The sequence below is a fragment of the Limulus polyphemus genome, unplaced genomic scaffold (genome assembly GCF_000517525.1).
Source record: "Limulus polyphemus unplaced genomic scaffold, Limulus_polyphemus-2.1.2 Scaffold4112, whole genome shotgun sequence".
Taxonomy (NCBI): Eukaryota; Metazoa; Arthropoda; class Merostomata; order Xiphosura; family Limulidae; genus Limulus; species Limulus polyphemus.
The window spans coordinates 46,748-64,365 of record NW_013669722.1 but is presented as its reverse complement, the minus strand read 5'-3'; the positions used below and the strand labels follow the sequence as shown (position 1 = coordinate 64,365).

General features: G+C 32.6%; 1 protein-coding gene across 2 annotated transcripts in view; it reads left to right on the top strand.

Annotated features, from left to right (window-relative positions):
- The window catches only part of LOC106470605 (zinc finger protein 252-like), a 48,257-nt gene extending 34,479 nt beyond the window's left edge, over positions 1 to 13,778 (top strand). For both annotated transcript variants that reach the window (XM_022399230.1, XM_013931167.2), the window contains exons 6-7: positions 3,127 to 3,277; positions 10,327 to 13,778. In XM_022399230.1, the coding sequence (XP_022254938.1) occupies positions 3,127 to 3,277; positions 10,327 to 10,459 (284 nt within the window). In that variant the 3' untranslated portion in view covers positions 10,460 to 13,778. The remainder of the gene's footprint in view (positions 1 to 3,126; positions 3,278 to 10,326) is intronic.
- Positions 13,779 to 17,618: the final 3,840 nt, after the last annotated feature.

Genomic DNA, 17,618 nt, shown 5'->3' with positions numbered 1-17,618 from the left:
TTTATACAGACTTTGTTGAAAAAGTAGGGATTTTTAAGGAATATACAAAAATAAAACTGTCACTTTAGTTAAAGGTCTTGAATAAAGTCCTAAGCATAATTAATTCTTAGTGAGAATTAATCTTTTTTCATATTTGCCTTAGTGTTTGTGCTGTGTAATACTCCAGTAATGCATATTTTAACTTCGTAACTTTTATATTTAATACTCCTACATTTACTTGTCCAGATAAATCTATATAATTTTCCCTTTATTTGTAGAAAAGGATGCCGTATTTTTTGGATATGACATGTTGTTAAGTTTCTCCATTTAGTTACACATATTTATAAGTTCATGTAATGGAGATTGCTAAAGCTTATTTAATCTTAACAAACCATTCTCAGAGAAAAAAGGTGGATGAACTGACACAATTTTTATAATGGATAATTTTCAGTACATACAATCTTAGCCTGACAAGTGAGTTTTAATTTCTCAGTTGCTGTTGTGCTACAATCATCCATTCACAGTATCTGCATGTATTATATGGAAAAGCCTATTAGTTTTTATGTAATGAACTGAGGGAATATGACTGGTCAGGATACATTAATTAGATTATGATTTTTTTTAAAACCAGCTAATAATATTTACCCCTTCTTTAACAAAGAATTCTGAATACTCAGACTTCTGCAGCTATAGGACATAAAAATTTACTTATTACGCTGTATATTAAATTTATAATGAGCACAGCTAATAGAAAATAGAAGTTATGTCTATGATGCATTACTTTTTGAGGCACTGGTACTTATCCAGTAGTTATGGTTGTGGAAAATATATATATATGTATAACTTTTTTGCTTTTCTGAATTAAGATCAGCATGTAAGAAAGAAAATTATATTGTATGTTCCAATGCACCACCCAGTTTTTCCTATTATGATATCACAGCCATCTTGATGAAGTATGAAACTTTGAAGTTGTGTGTGTGTTACTGTACATAACATCTTTCTGCAGAATTAAGTGGTAAAAGTAAACTGACTGAAAGAATCCATGATATATTTTGATAACTATGGAATCTTCGTACACTCCGTTAGCACCTGTAGTAAAGCAATTAAAATACCAAGCCTTAATCAGCCACTTTTATATGTGGCTGCAGCAGTAATTAGCAAGTTTGTAGGCAGATGCTTACAAATTTTAATTCATACTCGTACCACCCCCATTTTCAGCCTTGTGTCCATTGGGGCAGCTCATTTTTTTATGTACTGTATTCATTTAATTAATTTATTAAAAAAATATTGTTAAAATTTTGTTGAAGCAGAAAATTTATAACTAAATATTACTCAGTATGAGTAAAAAAGATTAATCCTGATATATTAAGTTAACTTATACAATTTGATGTACATGTATATGAAAGTTTCTCAGGCATTTTGATCGTTAAAGAAATCCTATCTCCCTTCAATTTTATTCTGTATTTTGTGTAGAGTAAAGTTGATTACTAAGTAACAGTCCCAGAGATTGCACTGTCAGGTGCTGACCTCTTGTGGGGGTACGTGAAAGCTCCTTTACTTTTGTTGTTAGTGACAATTGTTTGCTCTTCCTAGTTGCACCATAGAATACTTTATATTCCAGCAATTTCATTCCATCTGAATATTCATGAAAGCTTTCCATGGTTACCATTTTCACTTTACAATTGCAGAGGGGGTTGATATCCTGCCAATATAGTTGTGCCAAATTTGATTTAGGGACTTCTCTTGTGAACTTCTCAGATTCCTCATTTAGCTTTACTCCTGCATGTCCTGCAAGTCAGTCCCAAATATTATGTTGATGGTATTGTCTATTGCAGTTCATTGCATGTAGCAGTCCAGAGAAGAGCTTGCTCTATGGCTTCCATCTGCATCCGTATACTTCTTTTATGTAGCTTCATTGCTCCACCAGCCATGTAAAGAATGTTGTTGGTCCATAAGCTGTTGAATGCTAAACCAGGTCTTTCACTATCTGTGGCTATGATACAGATGATTGCTCACTGTGGTCTTTAGATAGATGTTGACAAGCTTTTACTTCTTCACCCTCAGCCCCACTCTTTACATTATCTTTTGGGGATGTCTGAGATATGATGATGACCAGTTATTTTAGTGGTGTCACTTGTTCATTTATAACTGTCTCTTGAGGTGTCTTTAAAGCAATTCTCTACTAGGATTGTGTCTGAGGGGTCATTGTGGAGATAAAATGTTCAAATTGTAAAATACAGTGGCTTGATGGAACATGGTCTTTACACTGCAAGGCCCAAGTAAAGATGTTTGTTTGGAAGCTGTTGATGGAACATGGTCTTTACACTGCAAGGCCCTAGTAAAGATGTTTGTTTGGAAGCTGTTGATGGTACATGGTCTTTACACTGCAAGGCCCAAGTAAAGATGTTTGTTTGGAAGCTGTTGATGGTACATGGTCTTTACACTGCAAGGCCCAAGTAAAGATGTTTGTTTGGAAGCTGTGATCTGCCTTCCTTGTTTAGCATGGACAGTGCTAAGAACAGAAGGTGGTTAAAAAATAACATCCTAGCTAAGTCTTATTCACAATAGTTTTGTGCATTATGAGACTTATAATACAACTTTTTGCATGCTCAGAATGCATGCTCATTCCATTTTTGACAGCCCTGGCTGATTTCATCATGTTGTAATTACTCTTATACTTCTCATATTGTGGCAGAATTTGTACACTATATAAATTCCTTGATTTGTGATTAGGATATCCTAGAATTTATAACAAAAACAAAATTATGATTTCAACAAGTAAAAAACTCTTGTAAACAAACATTTTAATAAGGTTCTAAGTATTGTTTTTGGTATTCCAAAGTAGAGTTGTATTCTTAAGAGAACCAAAAGTGGGTTCAAATGTATGCTATTCATGTCTTTATCGGAATAAATCAGTTGAAATTGTGTTTTTATATTATTACTTGACAGTTAAGATTAGAGAAAGAAAATCCAAAACGTTGAAACGAAACCATGTTGCAGGTACAGCTTCTTACAAATCAGACACAGTTCAATAAAAAATAATTGTTTTACTTTTCAGCATTGTTCTCTGTTTGTGAAAATACAAATTAAAGGATACATTTAAGTTGAACTGCGATGAGATAACTATATATATATATTTTGCCATAGGTGACTTAAATCGTCATCTTCGGTCAATTCATCTTCAAACTAAGCCTCTTACCTGCGGCCATTGTAATCGGAAGTTTGTTAAAGAAGCCACACTGATTCGTCACATGCAGATTACTCACAGATGCCTTATCCTGGAGTCAATAAAGGATAGGTGAGTTTTACATTAATGTACAGGGTGTTCCAAGCATGAGTCACTAATGGAATGATGGGTAATAAATTATGTTTTTTTTCCTGTTCTGAACATGTATGGCAGTTACCATGATTAGCAGAATGATGAGTTAGAACATTTATAGTTTGTATTTTGTGCTTTGTTACCAAGTTATTACATTTGAGGGTTAACTTTGCCCCTTTGAAATATTCAGTTACATCTCAAAAGTGCTAAAATGATGCTGTTGTAACTTTATGCGTATCTAACATACTAAGTCCTAAAGGGGACAGTTCTCATTTGGAGAATTAAAGGACTTATACTGCCTGTACTTCAATGCAAATGTTTTAATATTCAGCAGTTTGCAGTTACAGTTTCTGTTCTGGTAAAACATTAATGAGCATCATTAAATATATTTGCTCATTTTTCCTTTAAATTGGTACGTGTTGCTATTATGAAAGAATGATAATCTGTAACGTAATATGAAACAGTATCTTATAGAACTATTCTATAATCAGATGAATGCTGTAGATTGGAGCTATTTCAGTAAACTTAGCCCCCCTAAAGTATTGTTCTAGTTACCCTATGGAGGTTTGTGTCTGTAGATTGGAGCTATTTCAGTAAACTTAGCACCCCTAAAGTATTGTTCTAGTTACCCTATGGAGGTTTGTGTCTGTAGATTGGAGCTATTTCACTAAACTTAGCACCCCTAAAGTATTGTTCTAGTTACCCTATGGAGGTTTTTGTGATTACAAAAGTTTCACTAGTTCATTAAATTTGTCTTCATTCTAAAATATATTGCATTCATGTACACGTTATACTTAGTCTAAGAACATTGATAATCTGTTGTTAGGTCTTAACGAGATCTGGTATTCAGATCTTCCACTTCTCCTATGTTTCTCTATATAATCTCATTATTCAAGATTTCTCTTACATTTTTATCACAAGGTGAATCCTTTTATAATGTACCATTAACGGACATTGATAAAAAAAAATGGACCTAATTAACTTAACTGTTTTCCAGATACAGTGTTCCATGTGTAATAATTATACACATTGAACTTAGACAGAGAGAAAAGGGTTAGATGACCCTCGATTTATCAGTTTAATATCTCATTAGTACTTTGAATTGTTTGCTGGCTAAAATGTAAAACTTAATCTAAACTATTTTTAATATAAGTCAAAGCCGCATCTTACTCTTATTTTGGAAAGTACTACCACTGTACAAATGCACTTAAGAAGCAACATGATAAGCATTTACAGTATTGGTCATATACTTAAGGATAGGTGATTACATGGTTATTACAATGCAGTGTTCCTTTGTCATGCAGAAACAGAGAAGTTTGTCTGTATTATCATTTCATCATTTACGTTGTTAACACGGTAACATATTGCACAGAAAACTAAACAAAATTCAAGGATCACCATCATTAATGTCTCTTGAAAATATATTTTTCATTTAGTTGAGAGTAGATTTCAAGCTGGACTTTCAGCTTTAGATTGGCACTTTAAAAGTTTTGTCATAGATATGTTTCAGTAATTTAATTTATCTTCTGCTTATTCAGAAAATTATAGAAATGCACAAGCCAATTTAGACCTGTCATTTGTTCCTTTGACATGTTTATTGTAAGTTTCTATCTTTAATTCCAGTCAGTGTGCATTTACTTTAACAATACAGTGAGTAATGGAGTGCTTCTTGACTGTTTACCAAAAGTGAAGAATTTAGATCTTGGAAATGTCCAGTATGGAAAAATTTTAAGTTGTCTAAAAATACAACTTTTAAAGCAAAATTCAACTTCATTGCATTTGTCTGGCCAAATTAAAAAAATTAAAATATTGTTTCTAAAAGAAACAAAGATATTGCATTAATAGATTATAGTCTTGTTAGGATACTTGTGTTGAAGTTTTTAAACTAGATTAGTTTAGTGCTGCTGCTCTGGAAGATATATATGTGACTCTTAAGAAATTTACATTTGAAAACATATGCTTTTGAAACAGTTAGTTATGAAGTTTGGTAATTTAAATAGAAAAATATTTTCATTAGGAAATAAGGAATAGGCTTATGAATCTTGAAGAAAGAAATGCTAATTTTTTGGATTATTTGTCAAAGCTTGCTTAGATTTGTTTCACAGTTTAGCAGATATTGGGAGAGGAATTAATGTAAATAAAAATATGGTTACAAAATAGGAAGTACCACAGGCTGAAAACACAATTGTAATTCTGTGAATCATCTGATAGAATATATAATCAAACTTCTCTCATCTCAGAGTGTACTTCCCTTGGAAAATTTAATACTGTCGATGAAAGAGTCAGTGGGTGATGACATTTTGGTTAAATTACATAACCCAGAAGATGGCTTATGTAAATTAACCAAAATGTTGTCAACTATTGCATCTTTCTCATCCAAGGATTCATGCTTTTTGAGTTGAGTGTTAGGAATCCCAGGGTTGATGCTGATATACACCGATTACTCATGTTGAAGCCGGCTACCTTGTTACTAGTGAAATTCTGATAGTCTTATGTGCAGTTACTTTTCTTTCTGCCATCCATTTGGAAATCAACCAGTGATTTTATACATAGTACTTCATGTGAAACAGTTGTATATATTATGTTGGTGGCACCATATGTTTGCAGCTCATTGCTTTCAGCTGTCCAGAGAAGAGCCTGCTTTATGGGTTCCAGCTCCATCCCAATTAGACAGTTGAATGCTCCACCAGCCTTATGCAGAACATTTTTGTTTGAGTCTGTGAAGCCTAACCAGCTCTCTCACTATCTCTAAGATTGTTGGAGTCCATAATAAACCTTCTCTCATCATGAAAACACAACCTAAATCATCTCTGAAACTTTTAAAGTAATGGAGAAGCATAATCTGAAAAGTGCTTTAAAAAATAGTTTTGATAGCATGTTGTATTGCAAGCAGATATCTAGTGTGGATTTGTTCCTTAGTGTAAATGCCGTCTTTGATTTCCCCCATTTTCAGAATAGAATACAAATAAGGCAAAGGTTTTGTGAATACAAAACCACTGAGATAAATCATATTTGGTGATACCTTTTACTTCCCAGCATTTAGTTATGAGATTTATGACACAAAAAGCTAGATTAATGGTTTTTGAAATTTAACGACTTTTTTTTAACCCTAAAAATTACAGATTAAAGACCTTGTCATGATATAAAAGGTATATTGTCATTCAGATAGTTTTCATTAATTTAGTTTTGTGAATGAATGTTATATTATTGTTTAGTTTTTGTTATAGTAAGAGTTTAAAGCAGATGACTGTAGGAAGTTTTGTTAATAATTCATTGATGTTGAGAATATTGAACATCATGTGCAATATATTGACGTCGAGAATATTGAAGGTGGACAGACGATTAGGTAATATAGATATAAGTAGTGTGAGACAAGTGGGAAGCAGCAGACAGATAAGAGCAAAAGAGAATAAAGTTGGTGTGAAGTTAACTACAGTAGAAGTGATAGGCGTAATGTTTAATATGTTACATTGAAACTAACAGTAGAAAAGAAGATAAGAAAAATAATTATATTTCGTCAAAGCGTGGTTCTAAAGTAATTGAATCAGCCTGAGTGCACTTTGACAAATGGAACAGAGGATCTTCAAAAGAAAGAAGACCAAACAATTATGGTAATTCATGACACAATTGTAAGTGAATCATAGAGAATATTAGTGTGATTGAAATAGAGAAGATAATTAGGCTTGTCAACTGAAATTCTAAAGTAATTGAATAGGCGTAAGTGGGTATTTGACATGAAGGAAAGAACTACATATATAGTATTGTTACGACAGCGGAAGTCACGTGATGAGATTCTAGAAAGATTGAGGAACCTCACGAATGTCCCAGCGTTTGCTAGACGCCCTCTTTTTTAGTATATAAGCCGGCAGATAAATTGATAATGGAGATAATTGAGTCAAGTGACCATAAGAAAAGTGAGTGAATCATTGTGAATTATTGCGTGTGTTTAAGTTAAAGTGACTGTGGAAATTCTATGTGCTGCAAAGTTGTATTGAGAAAGAATAAACTAGTTTTATTTAAGAAAGGACTTGTATCACTGAAGTTCCTCGGGAAGAATTTTTAGAGGAAATTAACAAACGAGCAGATACGTAACAGTATTTATGATATGCCCATACTATCTATAGTGTTGAAGAATTTATTGTACATACATTAACTTGTTCTGAATATATATATTATTTGAAACAAGAAAAGTGTGTGCTGTTTATTCATCATTGAATTTATTGCTAACAAGTCACAGACACCTACTGTAGAAGAATCCTAAGCCCAACAACAACATAGTATATATTTATACTATTAAGAAATATAACTAAAAGCCTTTTATTTTGACAATTGGCAAAGATCAGATTTTAGAATTCTGACAGACTTAATTGGTTATTTATTTACTTGTGGATTTCTTTTCCTCACCAAAACATGAATTTCAGTGAAGATGAGATTAGGCCTAATTTGTCATTTTGATGACAAAACCTTGTCGAAACGTTGTACATTTGCTGTTATGTTAAACTTATATTAAAGTTTTTCTTCATTACCCATTCAAGCCGTCTCCAGCCATTATTAAGAGAAAGCTGTTAGTTGCAGTCAAATCCAGTTGTATTCATTCTGTTGCTCGAATGAGCCTTTTGTTGATGATGGACAGGAAATAGGCATCAATCAAATTCAGGTATCAACAAAGTAATCATGTGTGTTTTAAACAAAACCCCTTTTCTTTCTTAAATTTGTTTTATTCATTTATGTTTTGTCTATTTAACATATGAGTATCTATAAACAGAATTTTTATATAGCTTAAACTACATGTTTTACCATTTGAGTTACAAAATCTCCAGGCTTCCACAAATAATTCCTAATTTATGTGATTTTTTTCTTTTAAAAAAAACATTTCTGAGCAAAATAGAAAGGAATGGTTCCCGCATTTTGGGCAAAATGAAATTCCTTGACTTTTCACAGACCTTTTACTGACCAAAGTATGTTACTCCCTGACCACTTGATCTTGTACTTGTAATGTATCATTTAACTTTTTATTACTTATTGTTTTATAAAAACTATATTAACGTTAAAAGTCACAGTTTGCTTAAATGTGATCTTGTAAAGTTTGAATGTAATTGTTCAAACTGCTTTTGAATTATTGATAATTTATCAGAACATGCATAACAAAGGCAGTTTATCCATTTGTTTATGATAAAAAAATCACAAATCTTCGAGATTGTAGTAAAACAATCCTCCATGGCATAGTTTTAAGAAAGATGAGACAAAACCTTGTCCAGAGCCTTTACATTCTACTTAGGTGGAAGCCAAGCTACTGTTTACATAATATATTATGGTTGCCTTTTATATTCCATGACAAATAATGGTAAACAGAAAGATTGAGACAGATAAAACAATGTTTATGCATAAAATACAAATATCGACAACCTAAGTCCACCAAAATTATCCTGTATGTCAATTTCTGGCATTAATGATAATTTATTTTTTGTTTTCTATGTCCTAAAAGTATCAATGAATCACATGAAATTCACCGACTTTTCCCACTTTTCCTGACCCATGGTAATCACTGTTTTTTTATTAATATCTGACATATTTTAGCTCTCTTCCTTCATTTTCAGTGCTCCTTTCTTTCAGGTGTACTTCCCTTTAAACCTGTACTGAACAGTAATTAAACTATTGCTCATGCAATGTAGTGTAGTACATTAATAATGACAGGAATTGGTGTATTTCTGATACGAGGCTATAACGTATCATATACACTGTCAACATCCTTGCACAACACGAAGTATTGTAGCCATACCACCCACAAGCAGAATAGATATTATCTACTTGAGAATAAAAGAGGCTGCTGGAACAGAGTAAACTTTATAACGTTTTTTATGTGAAACCTGCACGTGTACAGAATAAGTACTATATTATTAGAAGAATATAGATATATATATGATGTATTCATACACCGCATATGTAAACCCTTGTCATTTGTGCTTGTTGTCAGTAAAACTATATCCTTTAAACTCGGCCATGTTACTTACTTGGTTCTAAACTAATGGACAAGGTCATAAATAGAGGCAGTCCAAGTTTACAGACAACAAAATTCTTCGGAAAATCTATGCTTGAAGGAGAATGGCTGGTCGTGTGGGTAGTGCTTTGGGTAAATATGACATTTTTTGTGAAATAAAGAATATTGGATTTAGACAGTCTGGTACATGGATTCAGCTTGATCAGTTGAAGACAGAAGATCAAGTAAAAACGATTGGCCTGTGTCAATAAATCAAATACTCCAGTGTGCTTGTGATATATAATTAAGGTTGTTCAGCTTATGGTTCACTTTGTACCCAGTCTTTCTATTTCATTCATTCAGTTATTCAGAGATAAAGCATTACTTTGACTAAATCTTCTGTTATTAAGAAGGCCAATCCATTGTTTATAAGATAAGTTAGTTAAGATAAGATATATGACACGTTTTGTGCAATTCCCCAAACCTCCATCATACCTAAAGTGGAATACAGAAAAAATATGAAAAACAAAGGAATGGCGGTGTAACTTAGGAGTCGGACACGTATTTCTAAGTTTATTTTGTTGATTTCTTCCTCAATATTATGTAAACAATACCACTATTTCTCGTATGTGGAGAAATAGATGATCTGTGTTTGTGCTTCACAAGCCTGAGCACAATCTGACCAGTTAGGTGTTACCCGTGAAGCATGTGACGGTAAATACTCTCATATTTATGTTCCTTAACCAACACATATAATTCACATACAGTAAAGATATATCAGAGGTACAGTTTCCTTTAAACTGTAACACCACTATCCAGGTTTGTATTTCCCAGTTCAGCTTTTCATCCCACCACTCAAACAGACCACCTATAGAAGTATTTTTTTCACATATCATCAAATATAGCAAAGTTAGTTTGATAAAAGCAATGATTTTAAAGTAATTGTTACTAATGTTGTTTTAATTGGTGTGATAACATTTTTTTTTTCTTCTGTAACTCAATATATTGAATAGAATAATTATTAGATTTTAAAATTTGTTTCTAATTGCAGGACTGCAGAAGAGGATAATGCTGCAATTAACCAATCTTGTTCTGGACTGAAAGTAAACATACCTAACATTGAACAGCCACTGCAACAGGGACCTCAGTGCATAGAAAAAATCACTGTTTCATTATGTAGTTGACAATAGAATGTATTGATAAATTGTAACTGGTGAAATGTATTGCTAGAACACTGTACAAGAGTGTACTTATTTTATATTTTGTAAGTAAGGAATTATTACAACATTCAACAAAAAAATGTTTGAAATTCTAATATAAAACTTGGTTAATTAATCGGATATTTAACTGCTAACATTTTTAAGTGTTCAAATTTGTGTTTCAGCCTAGTCATGAATTAGAATATACATTGTAGTGTGAGCTTAAACAGTCTTGTCAGCAGTATGGGCTCAATGAAGGTAATAACATTATTGAAATTAGGGTTACCACAGTTGTTTTTTCACATTTCCTTTAGTTTTTCTACGATAAACATAAATGTTAGACCTCTCGGCTTCTGACACTTAACCGGTTTTTGGAATTTAAACCATAACTTTTAATAATAAGATTTTTTTTTACTATAGAATGCCTATCAGCAGAGGGATATTGTAGAATTTGTTGATCCAGGCTTGTGGCCTAGTTACACCAGTTTTTACCCAACTGAATTGTCTTTAAACTTTTATGGAATTGTTAAAATAAAATACTGTTACGTGAAATTAAAATTAGTTTTGCAATTCAAAAATATTAGGATATGAAAACATGACACAGATTATTTATACATGAAAATAGGATAGATATATACCATTCAATACATGAAATAATTAATTATGACAAAGCTACAGTTAATATTGGAGAAGAATAATGCTGTTGCTAGTAGCAGTCTCAAATGTATTAGTGTGTGTGTATGGAGAGAAACCATTTGTTAGTGCCCTCAAAAGTTGAGGCAGAGGCCTAGATTGCCTGTCAGTCCCAGTGGTATTATATCCAGCAACTTTGAACTCTGACAGGTAGGGTACAGATCATGCCACATTACTCAGGAAATACCCCTGCAGGTGCTACCACCACATTTTCACTTCTTGTATTATTATTCCCTTATGTCCTGGTGTGATGTGTTTTATTGGCAGTGATGCCCTGACCTTAATCAAAAATGCAAAAGCCATATAATTTTTTTTTGCTCAAAGGGAATGAGGTTGTTATGGGCAAATGGGCCAGGTAGATAAGGTTCTTTTCTTAAAGGAATCATGGGCTGATGAAAGAAGTGGAGCAAGTATGGACAAGAAATGGCATGCAGAGCAGGAACAACAAACCTTAGATAAAATAGTCAGTTGGTGAGAATCATCCCATAGCAGTGATGATGCGGTTAGTGGATACAATACCAGTAACAGTGATAAGGATAGAGGAGAATCATCATCTTCTAAACCTTAAAATGGGGCAAGAAGAAATATTATTCCCAATTTTGTGGCAGCTAGAATAAAGGTCAAACAAGAATCTTCTGTATTTGGCATGCTGGCATCAAATCCTAAAACCTGTCCTGGCATGTGTTTTCAAAGACTGTATGAAACTTTCCTCTGAACCAGATATTGTACTTTTTTTCACCAGTCCAGTTATGAACTGCAGCTGATCATGATGAAGTAGCAGAAGCCATAGAGGAAGTTAAGGTCAGTGTCATTGAGTTTGGTACAAGCCAATCTGGAGACAAGTATCAAGAGCTTCTTGAACTAACCATAACTTTTCTTGAAGTGCAATTTATAGCAGCTGGAGTCATGTATGATGGATGGCCAAGGCATTAAATGTCCTCACGATATTGATGGGTATGGGACAGTTTAAGCTCATTGGCTATGAAGACAGAGAACTCTGTGACATCTGCATCTTTATTGTTTCAGAGTATTTTAGGGCTTGATTCACTGCTCCTTGCAATGATCTTAACTTCCTACAATGTCTTTTTGAGTATAAGAAGGTGAATTCTGCTTATTTAAAATCTGCCTGTCAGAAATTTGCTGGACATGTATGGTATCTCAATAAAGAACTCATTGACTCTGCAATGATAAATGCACTAAATGAGAAGAAAGGCATGGATAAACTCCAGAGTGCATTTAACTGAATATTGGGAAGCCTGAGGACATGTTAGTTGAAAACTTTGTCACAAAGAATACAACAGACTTTTTCAGGTGCCTCAAAGTTCCATCTGATTTGTGGATTATGACCCCAATTCACGAGAGCTCAGAGAGGACTACAGGGAGGCCCGACAGACAGTTCAACTCTTGAATGTGGTAAATGACAATGCTGAAGGGGATGCGACCTTTATTGAGGAGTATAATGCCATCATAACAAAGAAAGAAGAACAGATACAATTCCTCCTTCAAGTTTTGCAGGATCATAGAAGGTGTTTTCCTAATATCAAAAAGAAAACAATAACAATGAAAAAGTGACTAACCACACCAAAATAATATAAAAACCATAAATTTCTGTAATTATATTATATATGTACATGCAAAAAAATAATAATATACTTTAAATAAATCATTTGTAATACATAACTAATATGTTTTTTACATTACATAGTACATACAGTACCAGGTCACTATAGACTAGAATCTCATCCTCATTGAGCAGCCTCTAAATTTATAATCTGAAATTTTACTTGCTAATAAGGATTACCCTGATTTAGGTTATTTGATATACACATCTTTCTGTCTTGTAGCATAGTTTGACATCACATGAAAATTTACCACAAAATTTCCAAAATCAAGTTTTATTCAAGAGTTTTTTGTGCAATGTTAACTTTCTATTTATCAAACGATGCACCTGACATATCAGGCTGTTTGACTTGAGGTTTTAAAAGAGAAACCTAACTTGATTACAGTTCAAGTTTTTGATGGTTGTGCAATTCCCTAACCAAATTTTATTTTAAATTGCAGTTGCAAAAAATGCCGTATGTATTTGGCATCTTGGTTGATTGTTTATTGTAGATGTTTATTTAATTACTGCTCTGCGAGTCTGGAATATAAAATTGTGTGTAATAAGAAATAATTAGTCTGTTTACAATGATTTTTTTTAAGAGCAATTATAACTTTATGTTTTATATAAACAAATTAATTCTCTGACTATATTAACCTTTAAAGTTCCTTTAACCTAGTCAAAAATCACAAGCAAATAAGTCCTAAACGTTTGGTTTAAAGACTATTTAAAAGTATTATTCACTTGCTTTAAGTTTTTCATCATATAGTGTATAAAGTTATATAAATTGTTGGTATTTTGTCATGATGTGCAAGAAGAAACAACTTTTTTTTGTAATTATGTGAGCAATGTGTACCAGGTCAAATTAAAATAAGTGTCCATAAATGTTGTATTTGTCTTGTAATAGAGATCCAAGGTGTTCAATGACTTCTGACAGCATGAGTAAAATGAATAGCTGTTAATGTTTTAGTCTTTTAGGCTCAAAAGAACTATGGCTGTCTTTGCCAATTTTTTTTTTTATAATTAATAAAATTTATTAACAGAAATAAAAAGTGTATATAATAAAACTGAAATATATATAACACATTATTTTGTTTCTTCTTTTTAAAAAGGCCTATTGTCCTTAAATAGCTAAAACCATGTTAAAAAACTCAGTTTTTAAAAAACAACGATTATTTTACACACAATTCTATAAAAATGAGATTGTTTCCAGTCTCCAAAATACTAAATACAATAATTTACTGTACAGGATAAAAAGTGGTAAACAATAAAGAATTTCACGTCATCTACTGACATTTCCATCATCCTTATTGAATAATTTAAATTTATTTTTTTACATTTAATTATCACCATAGATTCACATATATACACACCAATTAAATTTCCAGGTTGTGCTAAAATAAAAAAAAATTTCCAATGAATTGCATGATTATTTTCATGTTCTGCTAAAGGTGAAATAGTAATATTACAGTTTTTAACTTGAATATACGCATATCTATTGAGATAATGAAATATTAAAAAGTTAATTTCAAATTATTGAATAAGGATGCCCCCCTAGTAGGCCAGCGGTATGTCTGTGGACTTACAACCCTAGAATTAGGTTTTTGGTACCCATGGTGGGAAGAGTACAGTTAGCCCTTTGTGTAGCTTTGTACTTAACTAAAAACAAATAAGGATGATGGGCTTGGTGAGAATGTTGTCAGTAGATGGCGTGAACTTGTTTAATATGTAAATTGGTGACTTCATAATTGTATAAATAAGTGTTGTTTTTGCAAAACATTACACTCCTGAGGATGACGCAGTAGTATACGACGAAACATTTAAAGTGTATGAGATTGTTTCCAAATTACTAAAATATAATAACTTACTGTACAGGATAAAAAGTGCAAAAAATCTCAATCTCAACAGTTTCATTTTTATAGAATTGTGTACAAGATAATCGTTGTTTTTTTTAAAAAATGTGAGTTTTTTAATATTAAACTGTGCCAAAAAGTTATAAAAAAGCTAAAATCGTGTTCAGTGTGGAAAGTGTTATTTCCAATGACATAGTCCAATATTAAGCAATTATATGGACTTTTAAAAGCAAATTTCCCACAGATTCACCCTTGCTTAGAGTATTTCTGTCACTCCAGAGTGAATATTGTTCATTTAACTCTCCCAGATAAAAGCAGATAGCTGCTAATCAGTGAGATTGTCAGGTTTCTCTTGGTTAACTTTTTCTCTCAGTAACAGGTAGTGAGAGCATAGTGTAAAGGAGTTACACGGATGGCAATGGTTTTCAGCGTAGTAAGTGGTACAGCCGTGAAAGGAATGTGCTTCTCAACCAGCATTGCTTCTCCTGTTTGTTCTATAACCAAACCTATCTAGACAAAACATTTTTTTTTGTTTCAAAAATAACAGAAAGGTTAAGTTTAACAAGTGATAAAGATATAGAAAAGTGTATATTAAATAATAGCATAAGTTTTTCTTAAAGAAGGCTAAAATTTAAATTGAACTAAAAAGACCTATGGCCAGTAATAAAACTAAAAGTATCATTAACCTAATTAGTATTATTGTTTCCAATAAGATTGCTTAATGTTAGACATATGCATTAAAATATCTCTAAATTAATGTTTCTTCAGAATGTCTTAGCAATGGCACAAAAATATTGACTGGTTGAATTAAATATTAGAAAGAACTAGGTTCTTAAAATTCATACAAGTTTTTATCGGTTGTACATAGTAGTAAAACTTTTGTTTATTTTATTCACCAGGTGGATACAAAAACTGAGGCTAACATAATTTAATAAATAATCATCTGAGGATCTATAACAATAGTAATCTACAAGCGTATGACTAAGGAAGTGTAACATTAAAGTAATTTATCAATGAACATTCAAATTTAGGTATAATAAATAAAACTTTAAGGCCCGAGTCTAAGTATTGAAATTCGTTCTATATACAAAAGAATGGAATGATTAAAAATAAAATAGACATAAAGGAACACCTTTGTATTTGTTAAGAATAGGGTTATGTTTTTTTATTAATAGAGATTCTTTTATTTTTCTTCTGTTAATGTTGTCTTCTCTGCTGAGGATTTTTATTTGAGAAGAATCAAAAGAACGATTTTACCTAGACGTATGAGATGGAGATTTTAAATAGTTCCCACAAATGAATAGGAAGTTGTCTGTTTGTCTCACCAATATAACGGCTTTTTGTGAAGTACCGTCAACTGGAGCTTCTTTGAACAGTTTTTTTTCTTTTCTAGCCCAGCCCTGGGGTCAGTAATATCATCGGGCCCTCCTTTCATTCTATATATTAAATTTTTCTGATTTTTCATAAAAGAAATTTAGGTGACAAAATTCTTCACGAATCCATGAAAAACCAGTAATCAATTTAGCTCATTTAGTAGTATGCTTTTGTTAGTGGAATATCCTACTGCCGGGCCTCGGAGGAACCCCCCCCCCTTCTCATCAGCTCTGTGTGTAGCATTTGCAGCTTGAAGATGCTTGGAACAGTAACTTCATTTTAACGTGGACATTATTTAGATCTTTCAATATAATCATGAAATGAAAATTGTAACTATTTACTAGTAGTTATTTTTTTATTTTCTGAGGGTTCAAAGTTGCCCCCAGCTTGGGGGTTACTTTGAACAACTATGATATTACAACTTGTGTTCAAAGAAATACTGCAACAGGGGTTACATTGAACATTAAATAACTTTTTTTAAAAAACGAAACACACTAGAAAGTAGAGATGGGCGAGTGACACCATGTTGGGATGATGTGTACCATCTGGGAGTTTGTTCAGAACTTTACCAGGATCAAGCCTGCAACCAGGTTTTCACTGCTAATTCTTTTGATAGAATCTGTGACTTGCTCAGAGTGCTTACCTTCTAACTGTCAAGCACTTTCCTCCATGACTTCTTTAGTGGACCATAGAAAGAAACATCTATTGGTTGCATTAAGTGTGTTGAGTTGCTAGGAAAGCATACAAAACGAATGTTGTGTTCTGCTGGTAACTGTAACACCCTTTCACTAAAATGGCTACTAAGATTGCATCCAAGTAATACCTTTTGACCTTATTGGTGTTTAACATGAGGGACAAAGACAGTTTCAAACCAAGGGGCACCTTCCATCCAAGTACTCTGCTCTGTTTTATAGACCACATAACGTGGTAGCATATCTCTGGTAGAAGAACCACAAAACATAATGAATATTGCTGCTTTTATGCTGTCTCTTATTCTATCTTGGTACTTCACTCCTCTCTTGAACACAAATATCTTTGTCCCAGGGCTGTCCGAAAGGTTGGTCTGATCATAGTTGTATATATTCTCTGGCAAAACCTTTGTTCCATCCTCGTTTTGAATCATCTGCTTCATGTTTTTGAAGAACTGTCTTACATCAGCTGCCAATACTCTTGCTCTTAATGTTTTGACACAACTGATTATCAGTTGCTCATGATGTATTTTCACAAAGCTCCTAGGTCAGTTCAAAGTAGCCCCTAGAACACTGTATTATCCACAATGGATATTCTTTTTTTGGAACGGAAAATCTTTGAACATAGGTTTTAAGCTATATATTAATTGTGATTGATGCACATGTACCATAACAACATGTTGAATATAATTAAACCATTAAGGCTGTCATACTTACCAAGAAACTGCTGATAGTTTGAAAAATTGGCCTCTGCTCCACTTTTAAAGCTTCCAGATCCCTCACTGCCGTATATATTGGATTGTGATGCTAGTAATGTCGGAATTGGAGGATTGTTGTCTCAGAAAACTAACGTGGTGGCCTACTTCAGTATGGTTTTAAGTAAACCAGAGAGGAACTACTGTGTAACATGGAAGGAACTCCTTACTATAGTAAAG